At 44.2% G+C, this 19,418-nt stretch overlaps 1 protein-coding gene across 1 annotated transcript in view; it reads left to right on the top strand.

Moving 5' to 3' along the window:
- LOC138262020 (ATP-dependent translocase ABCB1-like) overlaps window positions 1-19,418 on the top strand; it is a 1,142,744-nt gene that overhangs the window by 750,295 nt on the left and 373,031 nt on the right. Inside the window, exon 17 of the mRNA XM_069211672.1 lies at window positions 733-948. Coding sequence (XP_069067773.1) covers window positions 733-948 — 216 coding nt within the window. The remainder of the gene's footprint in view (window positions 1-732; window positions 949-19,418) is intronic.

Raw genomic sequence — 19,418 nt, 5'->3', positions numbered from 1 at the left:
TGCGACTAGATAGTCCCGGTTAGTGCTTCATGATTTTAAGCACTACAATTCAGTTTATTGTTTAAAAATGTATAACCCAAGTTCTACTTATTGAATTTTTGTTGTTTCAGTCTTGTTCTGTTCATTACATTAAGCTCTAATTTTCAAACCAGGTGTGGTATCATCTTGTGTGATGTTTTACTGTTTGAACATGCCATAAGTGATATAATATGCAAGGTTAGAAGCAGTGCATAGTTTATTCTCTGAACTACAATTGGCGGGTTCCTGTGGTTCTTTAGTTTGCAAATTATTATTTTAATTTATCTCAACACCTAACCTCAATGTCGCTTTAACTTTAGATTTTTCAGTGAATACACATACAGGCACACAATTACATGGCATATGGAACTAATATAAATATAATGTGTTTCAGCTTTTACTGTGTTACTTTCCTATTAGGCATTAGCTAGGAAGTAACATGCTCTGAAATCCAGCATCCTGAAGACCATTCCATGCCTCAAAAGAACATTTTCTTCTACCACGTGATTTAATAAAGTGGATTTGCATAATGCGTTGGTAAGGTGGCTATATACAAATGTATCCAAAATTGTGTCACATTCACATTTACAGCATATATTGTGTTCCTTTTCTTTTGATAGAAGCAAAGATCTTGCACAGACAATATCAACATATAGCCATTGTGATCAATCAGTATTTATTTCAACTGTATTATAGATTGTGTTTTTTTTCTAGGGTCAAAATGAAGACAGCGAAGTAGAGGAAGAGGAGACTACTGAATATGAGGCAGATGATAAATCAGATATCTTTGATGAAATTATGTCATCCATGAGTTCAAATGAAAATGGCATGAAAAGAAAAAGTAATCTGAGTGTGCAGAGAAGAAACTCAAGATGCAAGTCAGCCTCAAAGAAAAGGAAATCTTTGAAAAGGGCGAATATGGATCTACAGGTGAGGGATTCAGGCTAAAGCAATTATTGTAATTCAAAGTATCACATTACAAACTGTGCTCATGCTCTAGCTGTTTCGACCCTAACTCGAACAGTCATGGTTACTCTTGCTTGTATACACTTCAGGCTTGATTTAGAGACTGGCAGACGAGTACCTTCGTCACAATGGTGACAGATATCCCAGCTGCCTTAATTTAAATCCCATAGAATATAATGGGATTTAGATTTAAGCAGAAGAGTTATCCGTCACCTTTGCAACATAGTAACTTGCCCGCCAATATCTAAATCAGGCCATAAGGCACAAATTATCTCATTTTTCATACAACACAGTACACATTTTCTGTGCTACATGGTGTAAGGGAGACAACACAGCCCAGAGCTTAATGATGGTTGCCATCCTCTGCAATGGTGCTCTAATTAGGTTGTTGTGAGCACATGCTTGCTTCATCATGCAGAGGTAGGTAAACAATGTGAAGCTTAGAATTTAAACTGGAAGCATAGCCTTCCAATACAAAGTTCTATTCTTATACAATCTCAGAAGGACCCTACACATTGGACGTGCCCTTTATCACAGACACACACACACACTGTGTTTCCTGGTTATGGATCTGGAACATACCTGTTCATTATGGCAGAGAAATTTTGATGGCCACTTGATCGGTACTGTTGGTCTTTCATTGATTATTATTGCAATGACAGTGCTATAAATGCTGTTCTCAAAATGGTGGCCATGTTGCATGTTAAGTTCTAAGCCCCTGACGTTTGGCGTCCCCTCCTCTGTGAGTCACCCAGAATTCATGCTCTAATTGATTAATACATTTGGCTTCTTAAATGATGATTTAAATGAACAAGATTTATGTTTTTACAGCAAACTATAACCCCACTTGCATTGGGATGGATGCCATATATTACAACCTTGTACTATGATTTTAGATGAGCCTATATATTGAGATGTTGGATAAAGTGTACAGTAGTGGCTTTGACCTTGGTTTTGGATTTTAATTTTTGGTAAGGTATATACTTATGGATGATCCATAATTGAAAATATAGTGCCAGGGATTGGCATGCCATGCCAGTTTGAAAGCTGGGTGAGCAGCATAGTATACGTCGTTCTTGGGTTACTTGAGGAACCTTCCTTATGCGCCCTTTCAGCACTGATTTATTAATATTTGAAGTGGTTTGTTTATATATTTCAATGGTTTAAGTGAGCAATGGGGCCTTACACTGACCTTGGTTCACTCAGAAGGACTGTTCTATGTTCTCACTTGCTATAGCCTTAATTGAATCTACCTTGGTTTTTCCACTAGCAACTTCCTACTTTTTAATTTAGCTAAGGCATTTGGTGTTTGCTGCACAGAGGTGTTTCTGTGGTATTGTACAGTTGGAGCAGTTTATATTTTACATTATGATGTGTATTTTGATATTGTAGCCCTAATGAAGTCTGCTATGTATACCAGTAAGGCAGACAAAGCATGTGTTGGCTAAAGTTGCTGGTCTTGTGAGGGAAACTGTATTAAGATGGACATAATCTTTTGTTACAAGAGTAAACAACCTATGGATGAAGAACTTGTGGAGTGCTTGAAATCCCTTTTGTTCTGAGGCATGAATGTCCTCTAGGAATGTCGGCTTCAAGTCCTATGGTGCCCGTCACTGACTGATATCAGTAACAGACATGCACCGTGTTTTTCTCTGGTGCCCCTAGAACATCCATGCCGTGAAGACCTGTGATACCTGCCATGGCATGAATCTAAAGACCTTGAGGGAGCTGTTCTTCAAGCTCCTGGCAGCTTGACGTGCGACACAGTGATGGTCTCGACCTCAGATGAGAGGAAGGACCTGCATATCAGGCTTGTACCTTTCCGCAGGAGTGAAATGGACACAACGTAGTTCCCAACTTTCCTATGAATCAAACAAACTCCTAAGAAGTCATGTCTGACCCACTGGGATGAAGTGGCGAACCTTGACCAGGACCAACACCAGATCTCCACCTAGCTATGTTGATTGTCTTTTCAGTTTCTGAAAACATAAGAATAACCCTTAGTACTTATAACTCACACATTGATTCCTTCCCAGTTTATGCAGCCCACATTTGATTACCTCATGCCCCTTCTTCATTTTCTAAGGTGCTGGTTCTCGTAAACTGAAATTCGCTATGCCAAGCTTCCAGAAGATAAACTCAAGAACATTACTTCCACAAGTAATAGTTGTACATGCTTGTACAGTATGTCAGTCAGCTCTAATACCTACCTTAGTGCACAGGCTTTACAAATCTAAATAATCAAACATTAGTCCTTTTAACAGTGATTCACAATTCAAAATATTGGTTCTTCAGCTTTCATCTCCTGAAATCATAAATATACATAATATAATTGCTATAGATATGAATCACTCTGCAATAATTAATGTCATAAACATGTATAAATATAATAACCTTAATATGAGTCTTTGATCACGTTTTTTAAACAAAAAAGCTGCTAGAAAGTAAATAAATGTCCTTTCTGGGGCCATCCCTCCAAGGTTGGATCCCCAGCCCCATTCCCATAGACTTGGACTCAGGGAGGAGTGGGACGGGTCACAGAAGAATATCAGTGCCTAAATTCCAACTTGGACTTGTGTGAGTACCTGGAGGATGCCAGTGGACTAGATACCTCCCCAGATAGTGGGCCGTTGATGGCACCAGGATCTTTGGAGTCAAGGCAGAGTCAGCTCTGGAGCGCTTCAAGAATAATAGGGCTACGGCCAGATCCTTGGGCCTATCTATGGTCCGTCTCAAACCACAGTCTGCCTTTTGCTCCTTTCATGGAATGGCATTCCAACTGTGTCTTTACCCACCCAGCTGCCACATTATGAAAGCTTCATTACCTCTCTGTGGCCAAGGGTGCGATACTTACAGACCTCATGGTTTGGGCAACCAGAGGTAGGGTCAGTCCACCACTCACCCTGCAGCGCCAGCTTCCAAACCTCTTCAGTTTGCCCTTTTCCATCATGGGCACTCAGTGGGAGGCAAGATACGCCATCACATACCCCACTGGAGGACTATAACATCAGAACAGTGGGTTTTTCAAATTGTATGGAGAGGCTACTCCCTTCCCTTCATGACCACCCCTCCATCCATGCCACCCACTTGCAACAGGCTTACGGGGGACCACCTCTCCTTTCTCTTCAAGGAAGTTATATCTCTCTTGGCCAAGAGAGCCACTGTAACAACCCCCTCTTGTGCCCTCTGTACAGTGGGTCTGGTGCAAAGGGCTCATGTACTCTGTGGCACTTTATGGCCTACTGTGACATCAGGACAGACATCTCTCAGGGCCCATGGTCCAACTGCACTTAACAGTATGGAAGACCCCCTCCCAGAGCACATGAACGCATTGAATACCTTGTGGCATTGTTTAATTAGGCTTTTGGTTTATTGGCTCCAACTGTCATGGCTTAATGATTCCACCTGCTAATGTTTGTTGGTTCCACCAGCCATGGTTTATTGGCTCCAGCTGTCATTTTGCACCTGCCTTTATGCTGACACGTCTTCTCTCCAAGGCCCGATTATGAGTCTTCCTGTCTACCATTGCACCACATCCCTTTCAGGAACCAGCCATGCCTATTGGAGACCAGACATGGTATTTAAATCATTTGTGAAACTGAAGTCAGTGCTTGGCCTTATTCTTGTTTTGAGCAAGCACCGTCCTGGCACAGTCGACACCCATATCATCTCCATTTCCTGAATGGTGATTCCACTTCCACTTTGACTCCCTTCATTACAGCTACAAGACCTAAGAACTTGATCATAAAATAGTTCAAACTAATCAATGAGGTTGAGTAAAAGACTAAAAGACAAAACTGTGTTCTTCAAAAGAAAAAACACATTGTCTGCATATTGGACATTATTTTCTCTGTGCTTCATTTGTTTTAGTACTCTGGACACATTTGCATATTGGGTGCTTCAAACTATCTTTACGTCAGAACTGAAAAACTCATGTCAAAATTTCTTGACAATCTGTTGTATCAAGAAATATATACATATGAACTTGAACAGAAAACTCTACGTAAATTGATTCTTGGGAGTGCCAGAAACTCCAGCTTTAATCTTGATTTGTACCTGCTCCTGTGCAGTATTTGTGATGAAGCCTGTATTATTATTGTTAATAGCTACTTAATCAGTGTATACTGAGAACTGGTGGGAAACTGTTCTTCGTGTTGTTTCCAGTGCATTGCATACTAACTAACACAAAGGCCCAAGGAGTGCAGAACCTGTTACACAGTGTCACAAGGCAGCAGAGCAGACCTGTGCCTAAAGTCTATCTTTTCTTATGTTGTCCCAACTCTACTTCCCTTCGGAGGTAGTGTGTTAGTTAGGATCTTGACTCCTTGATCATTAGTGACCCTCAGAAGGGATAAGAGGTCCATTATCGTCTCAGCAATTGGAACTAGGTGAGTGCATGACAGCGATGGAGAGGGTGCCGATGCCACAAGTAGGCCATGGTTGTTATTCCTGCTTCTTTCTGGTGCCCAAAACTTCTTTGTCATGAAGGAGAATTTCAAAATACTCATGCTTGCTCCAGCCCTGTCTGTCCTGCACCTGGCAGACTGGATGGCAGTGTTAGACTTGAGGATGCTTAGTTCCACATTCCAGTCATGCCTTTCCACTGGCCGTACTGGCAGTTCACAATAGGCCATGAGCACTTTTAGTTCAACATGCTTCCCTTTGGCCATACCAGCACTCCTTGGGTGTTCACCAAGGTGATGGCTGTGGTTGCGGCTCATCTGCAGAAATTAGGAGTGCCAGTCTTCCCCAATACCAGTGACTGTTTGTTGAAGATAAGGTCGCCCCAGGCTGTTGTCTCCCACTTCCAGACCATGGCGAACCTGCTGTTCTCACTGGGGTTCACTATAAATGCGGGCAGGCACACCAGAATCCCTATCAGACACTCCCTTGCATCGGAGCTGTTGCAGAAATGGTGAAGTTTTGGGCTTGTACTCCAGAAGGGCGAGTCCAAGATATTCAGGCCATGAACTGATGTTCAGTGAGACTGACTCTTAGGCTTGTGGGCCTCATGACATCTTTCATCATGCTTGTGACACATGCCCTCTGGCATATGTAGTTCTGCAGTGGGACCTGAAGTTCAAGTGGGTTCAGCATCAGGGGAATTTCTCTGATATGGTCCAAATCTCATAGGAAACTGAAAAGAATTTGTGTTGGTGGTTAACAAACCACAATTGGGTCGGCAGCAGACCCCTCCCCCTTTCCCATCCAGATCCGATGGTGATGACAAATGCATTACTCCTGGGATAGGGTAGCCATCTGGGAGAGGTGGGGAACAGAGGCCTTTAGTCTCCTGTGGAATTCAGACTCCAAATCAACCTACTGGAGCTCAGGATGATCCCTCTAGCATTAAAAGCCTTCCCACCCTCCCCCAAGGTAATGCTAGGACAGGTGTTCATGGACAACACCTCTGCTATGTGGTACTGCAACAAACAGGGCAGGGTGAAGTCTTAGACTATCTCTGAACATGGCTGGAATGTCAGGGAATAACCAAAGTGCTTCCACACCTGGAGGGCTCTCTGAATACCAGAGCAGACAAACTCAGCTGAAGAGGTCTAACGGATAACAACTGGCATCTCCGTTCGGAGGTGGTGTAAGGACTTTTTCAGCAGTGGGGACAGCCTTGGTTAGATCTGTTCGCCACTGCTGAGAATGAGAGTCAGCAGTTCTGCCCTCTGAAATTTCCGAGGCGACTTGCTCGAAGATGCTTTTCACCTTAGAGGCGCCCCCTGATACTCTACCAGCTGCTAGTAAGCTCACTGACCGGTTCTGGCCAGCCTGCCAGCAACAGACGAGAATCTGACCTCCCAGGATGAAAGCCTCTGTTCTCTGGAGGTCAGAAACAAAGGCATGTCCAGGCCAGGTTGTTACCCATCCCTCCCCACAGGATGACCTGCATTCCATGGCAGGAGCTTCAAAGAAGCCCACTGCCTTTTGGTATGCAGATCTGGCCTTCCTCAGAGGAAGAAGACAACCCTTTTCTCCCACGGCCCATTTGGCACCTGGACAGGCAGGAAAATTAGCTATGCAGGCGGCGTGCCATGGTTCCAGACTGGGAACACTCCTAGGGTGACCAGCCTGAAGTGGACACAAATTAGGAAATTCTGCTATCTTGCATGTGGTGCAATTTAGAACCTCTGAACAGGGTGCTGCCCACTCCCCACAGGAAGTGGCCATCTAGGGGGTGTAGTGACCCCAAGGGTAAGTAGCCCATTGGCTACTCCCCTTCACTCCCCCTAAATTGAGTATTTAGGTAATCCCTTGATACCAGATCCTCAGATGTTTGCTGGACACAAAAGAAGGAGTGGACAAGAAGCCTACTGAACCTGAGAACCGAAGAGCATGACTGACTTGGCGCTAACCCTACCTGCCTGCTGCACCTGACCATCGAGGAGCAACTGACATGTCCTGCCACTGCAGCCTCCAAGAAATCGGGAGGGCTGCCACTTCTTCACAAATCACAAAGAAGAACTCCCTTCAGGTACAGAAGCTGCTCCCCTACATCTGCAGACATCCAAGAAAGAACTGTGAGGAACGGGAACAACAAAGACCTGGTGTTGGAAATCACCACTGCACCCGAGTCGCCTAGCCGAAGCTGAAGTGGGCCAACAGTGTCAGGGTAGTCCCTAGGCCTTTCAGAGATGAAGCCCACCCTAAACGTGTCCTCTGTGGACTTCCTGTCAGAGTCTGAGCCTGATTCTGCAGATCCCTCCTTCACCGCGACTGCTTCTGGTGATGGAGACCTGGATGTCCACTGCACTTATGCACCCTGATGGAGGAGCAGAGGACCACTGGCTCATGAGCAATGTTCCCTCTATTTTGTTTACTTTATGTGCGGGAATATAGGTGCTTCGAGCAATACAGTCAAGGCGGCGTGCACTGACGAAAGCAACAATTTAATATGAAAATATGTGCTGTGTGCAAGCTACCACATTCAGTGGCACAGCAAAGGTATCATCTGCCTTAATTTAAACCAGAAAAAACTGACCTCCACTCACCTTTGGCTTGGTATTGAAAGAGATCCATTACAGGGTTGCAGTGAGCTCCTTGCGCCTCTGAGCACCAGTGAAACAGAAACTTGCTACCCTAATCATTCTACGTACCATTCCTGTGACTTTGCTATCGTCATGCATCTCTTATCTCCTCCTAGCACCTTTTCTGATCTCTATCCACCTCCAGTCTATCTCTCTCACTTGTCTTTACCTTGTTCCTCCCTTTTTCTTATGTTTTTGTCTTGTCTCCTTGCACCTTATCTTTCCTACTTTTCTTTTTCCCATTCCATTCTCTTCTACTACTCCCTCATTCAGCCTCCTCTCTCTTCAATCTACATCCTACCATTCTCTCTTCCCCAAACTCTCTCTAATCTCCATGTCCTCTCTCTCCTTCTACTCTTTCTCGATCAATTCAATATCTTGACTATGCTTTTCTTCTACTCACCTCGTTGCTTATCTCTGGCATCTTTGGTTGTCATCTGTGTCTACCTATAATCTTTGTTTTTGAAAATCTGTTATACTCAAGTTTTCAATTTGTTAGATTTGAAGAACACAGCTACAAAACAACCTCCCCTGGATGACAGCTCTTAGGCAGCAATCATGTGCAAAATCACTGAACTATTGTACTAGTGAATTTCGTTACCTAGGAGATTAACCTATTGAACTAGTGCACTGATGTTGCCCTGATAGTCTTCTAATTGTCCCTTTCAATCTTTTTGTTTCCCCTCAGGTTACCGATCTCCTTTTGTTTGTTCTTATTGTCCTTCCTTCTTTTTTTCCTTTTTTCTCTACTTTTTATAGTTCACACCTCTTACTTTCTTTTCCTCAGCATTTCTTGCTTATTCACATCTTCCTTTTTACTAAATCACTTCCATAGGTCACCCTCTCCATACATACCCCCTTTTCTCTTTACATTCAAATCCCTCTTTTTCTCATCCTCTCCTCCAAATTTTCTCCCCTCTCCATATTTCTATTAGTTCTGTCTTTCCTATTATTCTGCTTTCCTGTCCTGCACCTTTTCTTTCTTTCCAGTCGCCGTTCTTATCTTTTCTCCTTTTCTCTACTCTCCCATCTTTATCATCATTCTGGCTTTCCAACATGCTTTGTCCATTTTCAAATGCTAGGACTCTTCTGACTTTATTCTCTGTACTTCATATCCCATTCTCACTTCACCCTTCTGTGCCCCTTCTAATTTCCTTCCTCAATATCACGCCTTCATTGTTGCCCACTCCTCCTCCCAACGTCTTTCTATCCAGAACTACTGCGTTCCAACCTTCTGCTTTTCTTCATTTCCATTGCCTTTTCATCTTATCTATCAACTTCCACTCTGTCTTCTTGTCCTATTTATTTTCTACCACATGGCAAGCTCCTCCAAAATCCTGGTGAATGATTGTTTGGCCTGTGCACTTGAGATGAGAACCCTCATCGCTGATGACCTCCCCCATTCTGAGTAGCCTTTGGCTCGTATGCGACATGACCCAAACTCAGACCTACTCAAGTACTGCCTTGTGCCCTTAAATACTGCACATCTGTCTTTATTTGAACTTCAGTGATATCAGCGCTAAAAGTAGGACTAGGGCAGGAATCTGGAGTTTTAGACTGACTTGGTCTAGACTCCTGTTCTTCTGGGAGACTTGTTTGGGAAACATGATTCATTTTTCAGGCAAAACCCTAATTCTTTAGCATTGAATGATCATACCTTCCAGCCCCTTCCCAAGAGGCACACAGCACAAACAGATCTTAGAGCTGTGCTCTTCCTGCTCTAGCTGTGGCTGTTGGCAGATGTGCAGGGCCCGGCCCAGATCAATGCCAAGAACAATGATAATTCTACATTAAGATAGAAACAGTTTTTCAATTTTAAATAAAACACTTTATATATTTTGTTTCAAAAATCATATTTTCAAACTATGATTTCACACATGAATTGATGGGACACTATTAAACCCCTTGCAAATTGTTTACATTTTGTTCACAAAAGAAAATTAAAGAAAAAGTGCCAACTGACTTAATGGGAATGAGATAAGTACAAATCTCTAAAATGCAGCACTATCAAACATTGAAGTCATGCTATATATGGTATGTTTCCACGATTATTAACACACTATTTCCATGGCACCTGTGATGGCGCATGCGCAAAAAACTTTTTTGGTCACCCCCTCAATGACCTCCTTCTTAATGGAGTCGCTCACTACCACCCTCCAACAGTGTCCTTCATCTCTTGAATGCCCCTCTCTCACACACCTTCATTTGCTGTGTAGTGCTGCTCACACCAATGTAGAGTGTTGCAGCACTTTACGTCACACACACACATTATACAGAGAAAATGAATCATACATGTGTAAATCAGCCTATAGAAAATGTTACATAAGACAATGAGGATTAAAAGGTGTGGGGATCACATGACATCCATACTAGTAGGCAGGATATTTTAAGTGTGTTTGGTCTGGAGAAGCACAAGCTCAGGATTTAAAATGTAACACAGTGGTGGGGATTGGCCCCAGTAGTTGGGGTTAGCTTTATTAATAAGAGTCTATTTCTACTCAAAACCCTTTTTAGCAACATTAGGATAATGAAAAACTGGGAAAAAAAACAAAGTTTTAACCTAGACCAAGCAGCTTTGATAATTCATAGGTCACTGTACTATATTTAGATTGTAATTTATGTAACAAAATAATCTCTGTAACAAAAGCAGTAACTCACTGAGCTATCCATAAATACAGTTCTGTTTGCATTTTGCCTAGTGCAGTTCTTTGCAGCAGGCACATTAACCCACGGCGCCACCTTAGATGAGTTAAAACTACCAATAGACAAAACTCCATCTCTCTCCAGCAGGTACATTAAACACCAGAGTTATCTTGACATTTTTACTTTTGCCTGAAAATTGTTGAACACACAGCTTACACTAAAACTAGCCCTCCTTCGTAGGCATCTTGACCTCATGTGTTTGAAGGACCTCTTATGTAATAATGAATGAAAAACGGTAAAAAAAGTATTTGCCAAGTCTTTAAACAAAATAATCAAGTTCAAGGTGTTTTTAGCACACTGCCCTGGTTTGGCCTCCTGAAAATGCTCCATTCCTGAAAGGAAGGAGCAGCCTCTTTGTCTTTGGTGTGTGTGTGCTTGACCTCCTGCAGCGCAGCCTGCCACACACAAAAAGAGAATTTTTCACACCAGCTGCACGTTGTCAAAATTTATTTTCATTATTATGCCTTTTGGCCCTGGAAGTGGCCAGGGAGCTCCCAGAGACAATCTGGGCGCAGGGAAAGGCTGCATGCGCGCACACTTGTGCAGCCTAAAGGAAACATAGCTTGTGAGACTCAAGCCCACCTGTTGGCTTGGCCATACTAGGCCCCCAGTCCACACCTGTAGCCATTTTCCGTGGGCCCCCTACACTGTGACTACCTCTGGCGACTGTAAACACGACGGTCTAAACCGTCTTTGCACCCTGACATCTCAGACCGAGGAGAAAAGTAGCACTGGTGTCCCTATGTCCCCGAGCATCACAAGAACTGAACCCCCTCAGTGGTTCACCCAGACTGGACTCTCAGTCCACCTCTGCAGCAACTTTGTGACCAAACTGATCCTCATAGATTTACACTGGACACCTGATACTGAACTGCACCACTGCTGCAGACCTTGCCCCATACTTACCCTTAGTCTAGGAGATTGGCCCCGTAAGTCGCTGTACTATACCTGTATGCAGTGCTTGTTCTTCCTCCATAAGATAAAAGTACTGCATCTGAAGAATGCACTGTCAGCTTTTGAAAACTCTAAAAATTATTAAGTCGAAAAGTACTCACCTGACGCCGGTGATCTTGGTATAAAAGTTTATTTAAAAGTACATGATATTTTATAAATCGGTGTAAGATTTCTTAAATTGAGTATGTGTCTCAATTACTGCATGAGTGTGTGCCTTACATGCTTAGCACTACCCACTGATATGCCTAACTACTCAGCCATAGTACCCAAAAAAAGAGCATTTTGGATGTCATTTGTTCTTCCGTGATACCTTGGGGGATTGCTTGGACTCTTTCTGAGATTCTGTGGCCACTACCTTGCATGGCCTGCTTTCAGTGACCCTGCTGATTCATTTCACATCTTCAAGCAGCTCTGGGTAAAATGTGGAGAGAGTAGTTTCTCAGCTTGCCACTGACATCTACAGAATCAGTTAGGAGTGAGCATGAAGCCAAGACTTTCTGCTGCCCCCCTGTAGGAAAGTATCCTCTTGCCTGGCATGTAACCCCCATTTTTACTTGTTTGTCAGTTTGTTTTTGCCTGTGTCACTGGGATCCTGCTAGCCAGGACCCCAGTGATCATAGTTTGTGGCCTATATGTGTTCCCTGTGTGGTGCCTAACTGTGTCACTGAGGCTCTGCTAACCAGAACCTCAGTGCTTAGGCTCGCTCTGTCCTTTAAATTGTCACTGCAGGCTAGTGACCATTTTTACCAATTCTAATTGGCACACTGGAACACCCTTATAATTCCCTTAGTATACGGTACCTAGGTACCCAGGGTATTGGTGTTCCAGGAGATCCCTATGGGCTGCAGCATTTCTTTTGCCACCCATAGGGAGCTCAGACAATTCTTACACAGGACTGCCACTGCAGCCTGAGTGAAATAACGTCCACGTTATTTCACAGCCATTTTACACTGCACTTAAGTAACTTATAAGTCACCCATATGTCTAACCCTCACTTGGTGAAAGTTAGGAGCAGAGTTACTAAGTGTGAGGGCACTCTGGTACTAGCCAAGGTGATCCCACATAGTTCAGGGCAATTTCCACGGACTTTGTGAGTGCAGGGACACCATTACACGCGTGCACTACATATAGGTCAATACCTATATGTAGCTTCACAATGGTAACTCCGAATATGGCCATGTAACATGTCTCATATCATAGAATTGTCCCCCATGCCAAATCTGGTATTGGGGTGCCAATCCCATGCATTCCTGGGGATCCAGCATGGACCCCAGGTACTGCCAAACTAGCTCTCTGGGGTTTTCCCTGCAGCTACCGCTGCTGACAACCCTCAGACAGGTTTCTGCCCTCCTGTAAAGCAGAACAAAGGATTTCCTCTGAAAGAGGGTGTTACACCCTCTCCCTTTGGAAATAAGTTCAAAGGGCCTGAGAGGAGTAGCCTCTCCTGGCCTCTGGGAATGCTTTGAAGGGCAAAGATGGTGCCCTCCTTGCAGAAACCAGTCTACACCGGTTCAGGGATTCCCCAGCCCCTGCTCTGGTGCAAAACTGGACAAAGTAAGGAGAGTGACCACTCCCCTGTCCATCACCACCCCAGGGGTGGTGCCCAGAGCTTCTCCAGTGTGTACCAGACCTCTGCCATCTTGAATGCAGAGATGTGAGAGCACAATGGAAGCCTCTGAGTGGCCAGTGCCAGCAGGTGACTTCAGAGACCCCTCCTGATAGGCTCTTACCTGGTTAGGTAGCCAATCCTCCTGTGATGGCTAATTAAGGTCTCTCCTGTAGGTTTCTCTTCAGATAAAGAATGCAAGAGCTCATCAGAGTTCCTCTGCATCTCCCTCTTCGACTTCTGCCAAGGATCGACTGCTGACTGCTCCAGGACGCCTGCAAAACCACAACAAAGTAGCAAGAAGACTACCAGCAACATTGTAGTGCCTAATCCTTCTGGCTTTCTCGACTGTTTCATGGTGGTGCATGCTCAGAGGGCTTTCTGCCTTCACCCTGCACTGGAAGCCAAGAAGAAATCTCCCGTGGGTGGACGGAATCTTCCCACTGCTAACACAGGCACCAAACGTATGCCCCACCGGTCCTCTGGGTCCCCTCTCATCTTGACAAGCGTGGTCCCTGGAACACAGGAGCTGGAATCAAGTGATCTCAACAGTCCAGTGGTCCTTCTGTCCACATTTGGTGGAGGTAAGTCTTTGCCTCCCCATGACAGACAGTAATCCTGTGTACTGCGTGATCTGCAGCTGCCAGGGCTTGTGTGCACTCTTGCAAGGATTCCTTTGTGCACAGCATAGCCTAGGTCCCTGGCACTCTGTCCTGCATTGCTCAATTCACTGAGTTGACCACCGGCTACGTGAGACCCTCTTTTGTTGTGTTGAGATGACCGCTGTGCTCAAATTTCCTGAACACCTGTTCAAGTGCTTCTGTGGGTGCTGCCTGCTTCTGCATGGGCTTTATCTGTTGCTTAGCACCCCTTCTGTCTCATCCTCCAAGGGGCAACCTCCTGGTCCTTCCTGGGCCCTGGCAGCACCCTTTATCTTCAACCGTGACTCTTGCAGATAGCAAGGCTTGTTTGCAGTCTTTCTGCGTGGAAACAACTCTGCATCCTCCAGCACGCTGTGGGACAACTTCTGACCAAAGGAGAAGTTCCTGGCACCTTCCGTTGTTGCAGAATATTCAGCTTCTTTCACCGAGGGGCAGCCTTTTGCATCTTCATCCGGGGTTTAGTGGGCTCCTGCCCCCCCCGACACTTGCGTGTCTCTTGAAACTGGTCCCCTTCCTTTACAGGTCCTCAGGTCCAGGAATCCATCTTCAATGCTTTGCAGTCAGTTGTTGCCTTTGCAGAATCCCCTATCTCGACTTTACTGTCTTTCTGGTGTAGTAGGGTAACTTTACTCCTACTTTTCAGGGTCTTGGAGTGGGGTATCTTGGACACCCTTAATATTTTCTTACGCTCCGAGTGACCCTCTACACACTACACTAGGCCTCGGGTCCATTCGTGGTTCGCATTCCACTTTTGGAGTATATGGTTTTTGTTGCCCCTAGGGCTATTGCATCCTATTGTATTCTACAGTGTTTGCACTACTTTTCTAACTGTTTACTTACCTGATTTTGGTTTGTGTGTATAGTTTGTATATATTACTTACCTCCTAAGGGAGTATATCCTCTGAGATACTTTTGGCATATTGTCATTAAAATAAAGTACCTTTATTTTTAGTAACTCTGAGTATTGTGTTTCTTATGATATATATAGTGCTATATGATATAAGTGGTATAGTAGGAGCTTTGCATGTCTCCTAGTTCAGCCTAAGCTGCTCTGCTATAGCTACCTCCATCAGCCTAAACTGCTAGAACACTACTAATCTACTAATAAGGGATAACTGGACCTGTCACAAGGTGTAAGTACCATCAGGTACCCACTATAAGCCAGGCCAGCCTCCTACACCCCCCTTTGCTGCTTGTTCTCGCAAACAGGAGCCTGAAACAAATGAATGAGCAGCAGCAGCCAGACACTATCTTTAGAGCTGCCAAATGACCCAATGTCATGGGCTCCACTTTCACCAATCCTGGCTTCAATGCCAGCATTGGTCTGCACTTGGACATGTGTGATTGTTTTTAGTAAGCACTAGATTTGAATATCTGGCCCAGTGCCTTACTGCAACCTGCTTGTTACACTATTAGTGGCCTTTGAAACCCTTGAAACTTTTCACACTGCAGGCTCATTTTACTATCCGTTTCTGTGTCCACAGATGATGTTCCCAATTCAGTCATTGCTCAATTCATATGTAGGCCTGCTGCATCCTTCAAGCTGAAACTTCCTGCGTTCACTGAGTTTGCTTGGTGCATGTGACTAGTTTAAATTTCCTTCATTGCTGCATTCCGTGGCAGCATTCTGTACTTTTAATTTTTCCTCAATTCAAATGTTGCTGACTGCACATGTGAATTTCCAACTTCATATCAAATACTGCAGTTCACAGCCTCTATATAGGATCTATAAAGTCTCTTCAGACCTGGGGGGATAGTTACAAAGGACTTACGCCACCTTTGCCTAATTTTGTTTGTTGCACCAGCAGCACTATGGCAGCTCCATGTTTACAAGGTGATGCATTTGGCCCAATGCATCAGGGTTTTTAGGTCTGCATCAGATATAGGTAGGTGCAGAGTGTCAAAAAAGGTCACTTACAAATGACGTAGTAATATCTTCAAGTCTTCCATTGTGTTCCACTTCTTCAAGATGCATCACACAAAAGCTGAGATGTGGCAGAATTCTTATGGCAAACCCAGGCATATGAAATGATGCAATGGCTTTGTAACAGGAATCTGACCATCTGAAGTCACTTTACACACTGGAATATGTCTGTATTTCACATCCCCACTACTAGTAGCAGGTCAACACATGTGGCAATCATGTTGTAGGACCTCATGACCATGACCATACTGGGACCATGGCACCTATGATATCATCATCCACTGCAGCAAGGCAATGCAGCGCTATGTACTCCTTCACACGGACAAGCCTGAATGCTCCAAAGGACAACAGGTAAGTACACAGATAAGGTAGGTAATACATGTATTGCCACATCACACTACATCATATACTTATTTCACTCATATAACAATGTCACTCAATATGTCACATATACTCAGGTCACCACATACACATAAGCAGCCTATGCCCACTGTAACATGACACATAGCCATACCGCTTACACTACATCCAGGACCAATGTGAGATTGTACAAGGTGCTATTCCACCAATTTACAGTCTTTCAGATTGGTTTCCACACATTAGGTTACTGGCTTCAGTCAGAATAGAAACTTCACTATTTAGCCGGCTGCTGACTAAACAGGTTATATTTTGTGCTATTATGCCTTATGCACTTACCACCAGGTAAAACTGTAAACAAGCAGTGAACAAATTGGCATCCATCACCTTATTAAAGTTAGGGTCCTGGTCCATTATTATTTAATTCACAAAAAGTGGTTGCAAATTGCGCCCAGACCTTTTTCAAATGGAATAGCATTTTGCAAACATACCTATGCGCTATCAGTCAGTTCACAAACTAATAAATACCTAATTAATTTTAACTAGGCAGTTGGCAATTTGCGGCCTTCTGTGATTGTCTGTAATAGCATAGATTGTAGCGTGCAAAGGAAGAAGGGGAAGAAGGCAGGACCACTGCTTTCTTCACCCAAGGCAAGGGGGTTGTAAGGGGAACCCTTCCTCTTTGAAAATAAGTTACCATCCCAATTTGCGGACCAATAGCTCAGAAATGATTTGCAACCATGATTGCTATTGATAAATTATTTTCTAAATTGGAAATGGGAAGGGGAACACCCCTTTAATGGCCACTTGCATTTGCAATTCGGAAGCAATCACAAAATTCCTTTTATGAGTCAAACTCAGGGACAGGTAAAGCACTTTTGTGATCACAGACCCTGTTATATTTGACATGGCCCCAGGTGCTAACATTTTCTGAGACACAACTACTCACTCATAGTTGTAACATTTCAAAATATTTGAATGTCTACAAGTATTATGACAGACATGGCACAGAAAGCGACTCCATTACACCATGGTGCAAGACAGAGAAACTTTACAGAGCCAGATTACCAAAAGGCTCCATGTTATCAGATCATCTCTTTTTCTGCAGCAATCAGTGCTTTCTGGGATTAGAAATTCCGGTTCAGTTCAATTAAACACATAAGAATATAACAAGTGAAAACAATTCTGAGAAACTGAGCTATTGGTTGAATGAGTGGTGATCCCTGTTCAAGCAACAGTCATAATTCCTGTCATGGTGAACCACAAAAGTCACAAACTTAACCTGTATTAACCCTCTGGGAGCTTGGCACAAAAGCAGTCAGCTTAATGTAGAGGCAATATGTAAAGTTTTTATGCAGCAAACAAGCAGCAGTAAAGTGAACCCATAACAGAAGAAAAATCCTACAGCAACTCAGAAAAATTGAGTAAATTTTAAATAACTATTTGACACCAAAATGAGAAAGATCCAATCAGGAGAACTAAAGTTATGAGTTTTTAAAGTTTTAAGTGAAATCTAGGCCCGTATTTATACTCCGTTTGCGCCGAATTTGCGTCGTTTTTTTCGACGCAAATTCGACGCTAAACTAACGCCAACTAACGCCATATTTATACTATGGCGTTAGAGGCGTCTAGCGCCAAAGTTCCCGGAATGTGCGTCATTTTTTAGCGTGAACCCCTTCCTTGCGTTAATGATATGCAAGGGAGGCGTTCCCGTCTTAAAAAATGACTCCCAGGCCTTTACGTGGTATTTATACTCCTGGGCAAAAGAGACGCCCGGGAGTGGGCGTGGCTAAAAACGGCGCATTTGCGCCGCTTTTTAACGCCTGGGTCAGGCATGGCGTTAAGGGACAAGTGGGCTCAAAATGAGCCCAGAGTGCCCTCCCCTGCCCCCAGGGACCCCCCCTGCCACCCTTGCCCACCCCAGGAGGACACCCAAGGACGGAGGGACCCATCCCATGGACATTAAGGTAAGTCCAGGTAAGTTTTTTTTTTTTTTTTTTTTGTGGCATAGGGGGGCCTGATTTGTGCCCCCCTACATGCCACTATGCCCAATGACCATGCCCAGGGGACAGAAGTCCCCTGGGCATGGCCATTGGGCAAGGGGGCATGACTCCTATCTTTACAATGATAGGAGTCATGTTGATGGGGGATGGGCGTCGAAAAAAAATGGTGCAAGTCGGGTTACGACGATTTTTTCGACGTAACCTGACTTGCCCCATTTTAAGACGCCCATACGCCATTTTCCCCCTACGCCGGCGCTGTCTGGTCTACGTAGTTTTTTCCCACGCAAACCAGGCAGCGCCGGTCTGATTGCGCCGTCTAACGCCATTCCATAAATACGGCGCCCGCATGGCGCTTCAGAATGGCGTTAGACGGCGCAAAATTTTTTGACGCTAAACTGCGTTAGCGCAGTTTAGCGTCAAAAAGTATAAATATGGGCCCTAGTGCCTAAACGATCAAAGCACTAATCACGGACTTCTTGTTGCATGAGACTAGGTCAAAGTCCACAAATATGGCCGACCGCAATGAAGCACGAGTCGGATACATGAAGTGGATTAAAGCCGGTCAGTACTTATCTTCCTACTTAGAAATAATCTAAAATAAAATGTTCAGAGAAGGAAAAGTCCAGCGAGGCAAGGTTGCAGGCTGTTTCTGAGGAGAAAGCCTCATCATCGGGGAGCCGCTGGACAAAGCTGCGGTGACGATTTCTATGTTCATACTTGGTCACTCATTTGGTAGCTGAAAATCTCCAGTGGGACAAAGCTCAGAGCTGTAGCTGATGAGAGTTCCAAGAGGCTGGATAACACTTTGGTGAAGGAACCCTAAACAGGATTGGCTGATGCTGAGAAGAAAATTGCAGCATATCAAGATGATGGACAGAGTGCTGAAACTTGTCACATACTCACCCCCAGTCACAAATCTGGGTTAAATCCATAATTCTTTTGCTCACCATGCAACCCCCTTTTGAACCCAGCCATATGCAAATCAGTCTTGACCCTGTTCCTTGTGGTAGCAGTCCATCCCTAATTGTCAGATGAGGTCCTCCCTGGACCGGAAACAAGCATCCTGGGAATGTTTTTCCAGTATCACCCCTCATGAGCTAGTCCAGCTTAAATCCAGTGGCACAGTGAGCAAGGGATCCACATTTGAGCATACCCTTGCACTTAGGGTGAACAAAGCAACACAACCAGAAG

This window comes from Pleurodeles waltl, chromosome 10, assembly GCF_031143425.1.
Source record: "Pleurodeles waltl isolate 20211129_DDA chromosome 10, aPleWal1.hap1.20221129, whole genome shotgun sequence".
NCBI lineage: Eukaryota > Metazoa > Chordata > Amphibia > Caudata > Salamandridae > Pleurodeles > Pleurodeles waltl.
This window is presented reverse-complemented; position numbering and strand designations above follow the sequence as displayed.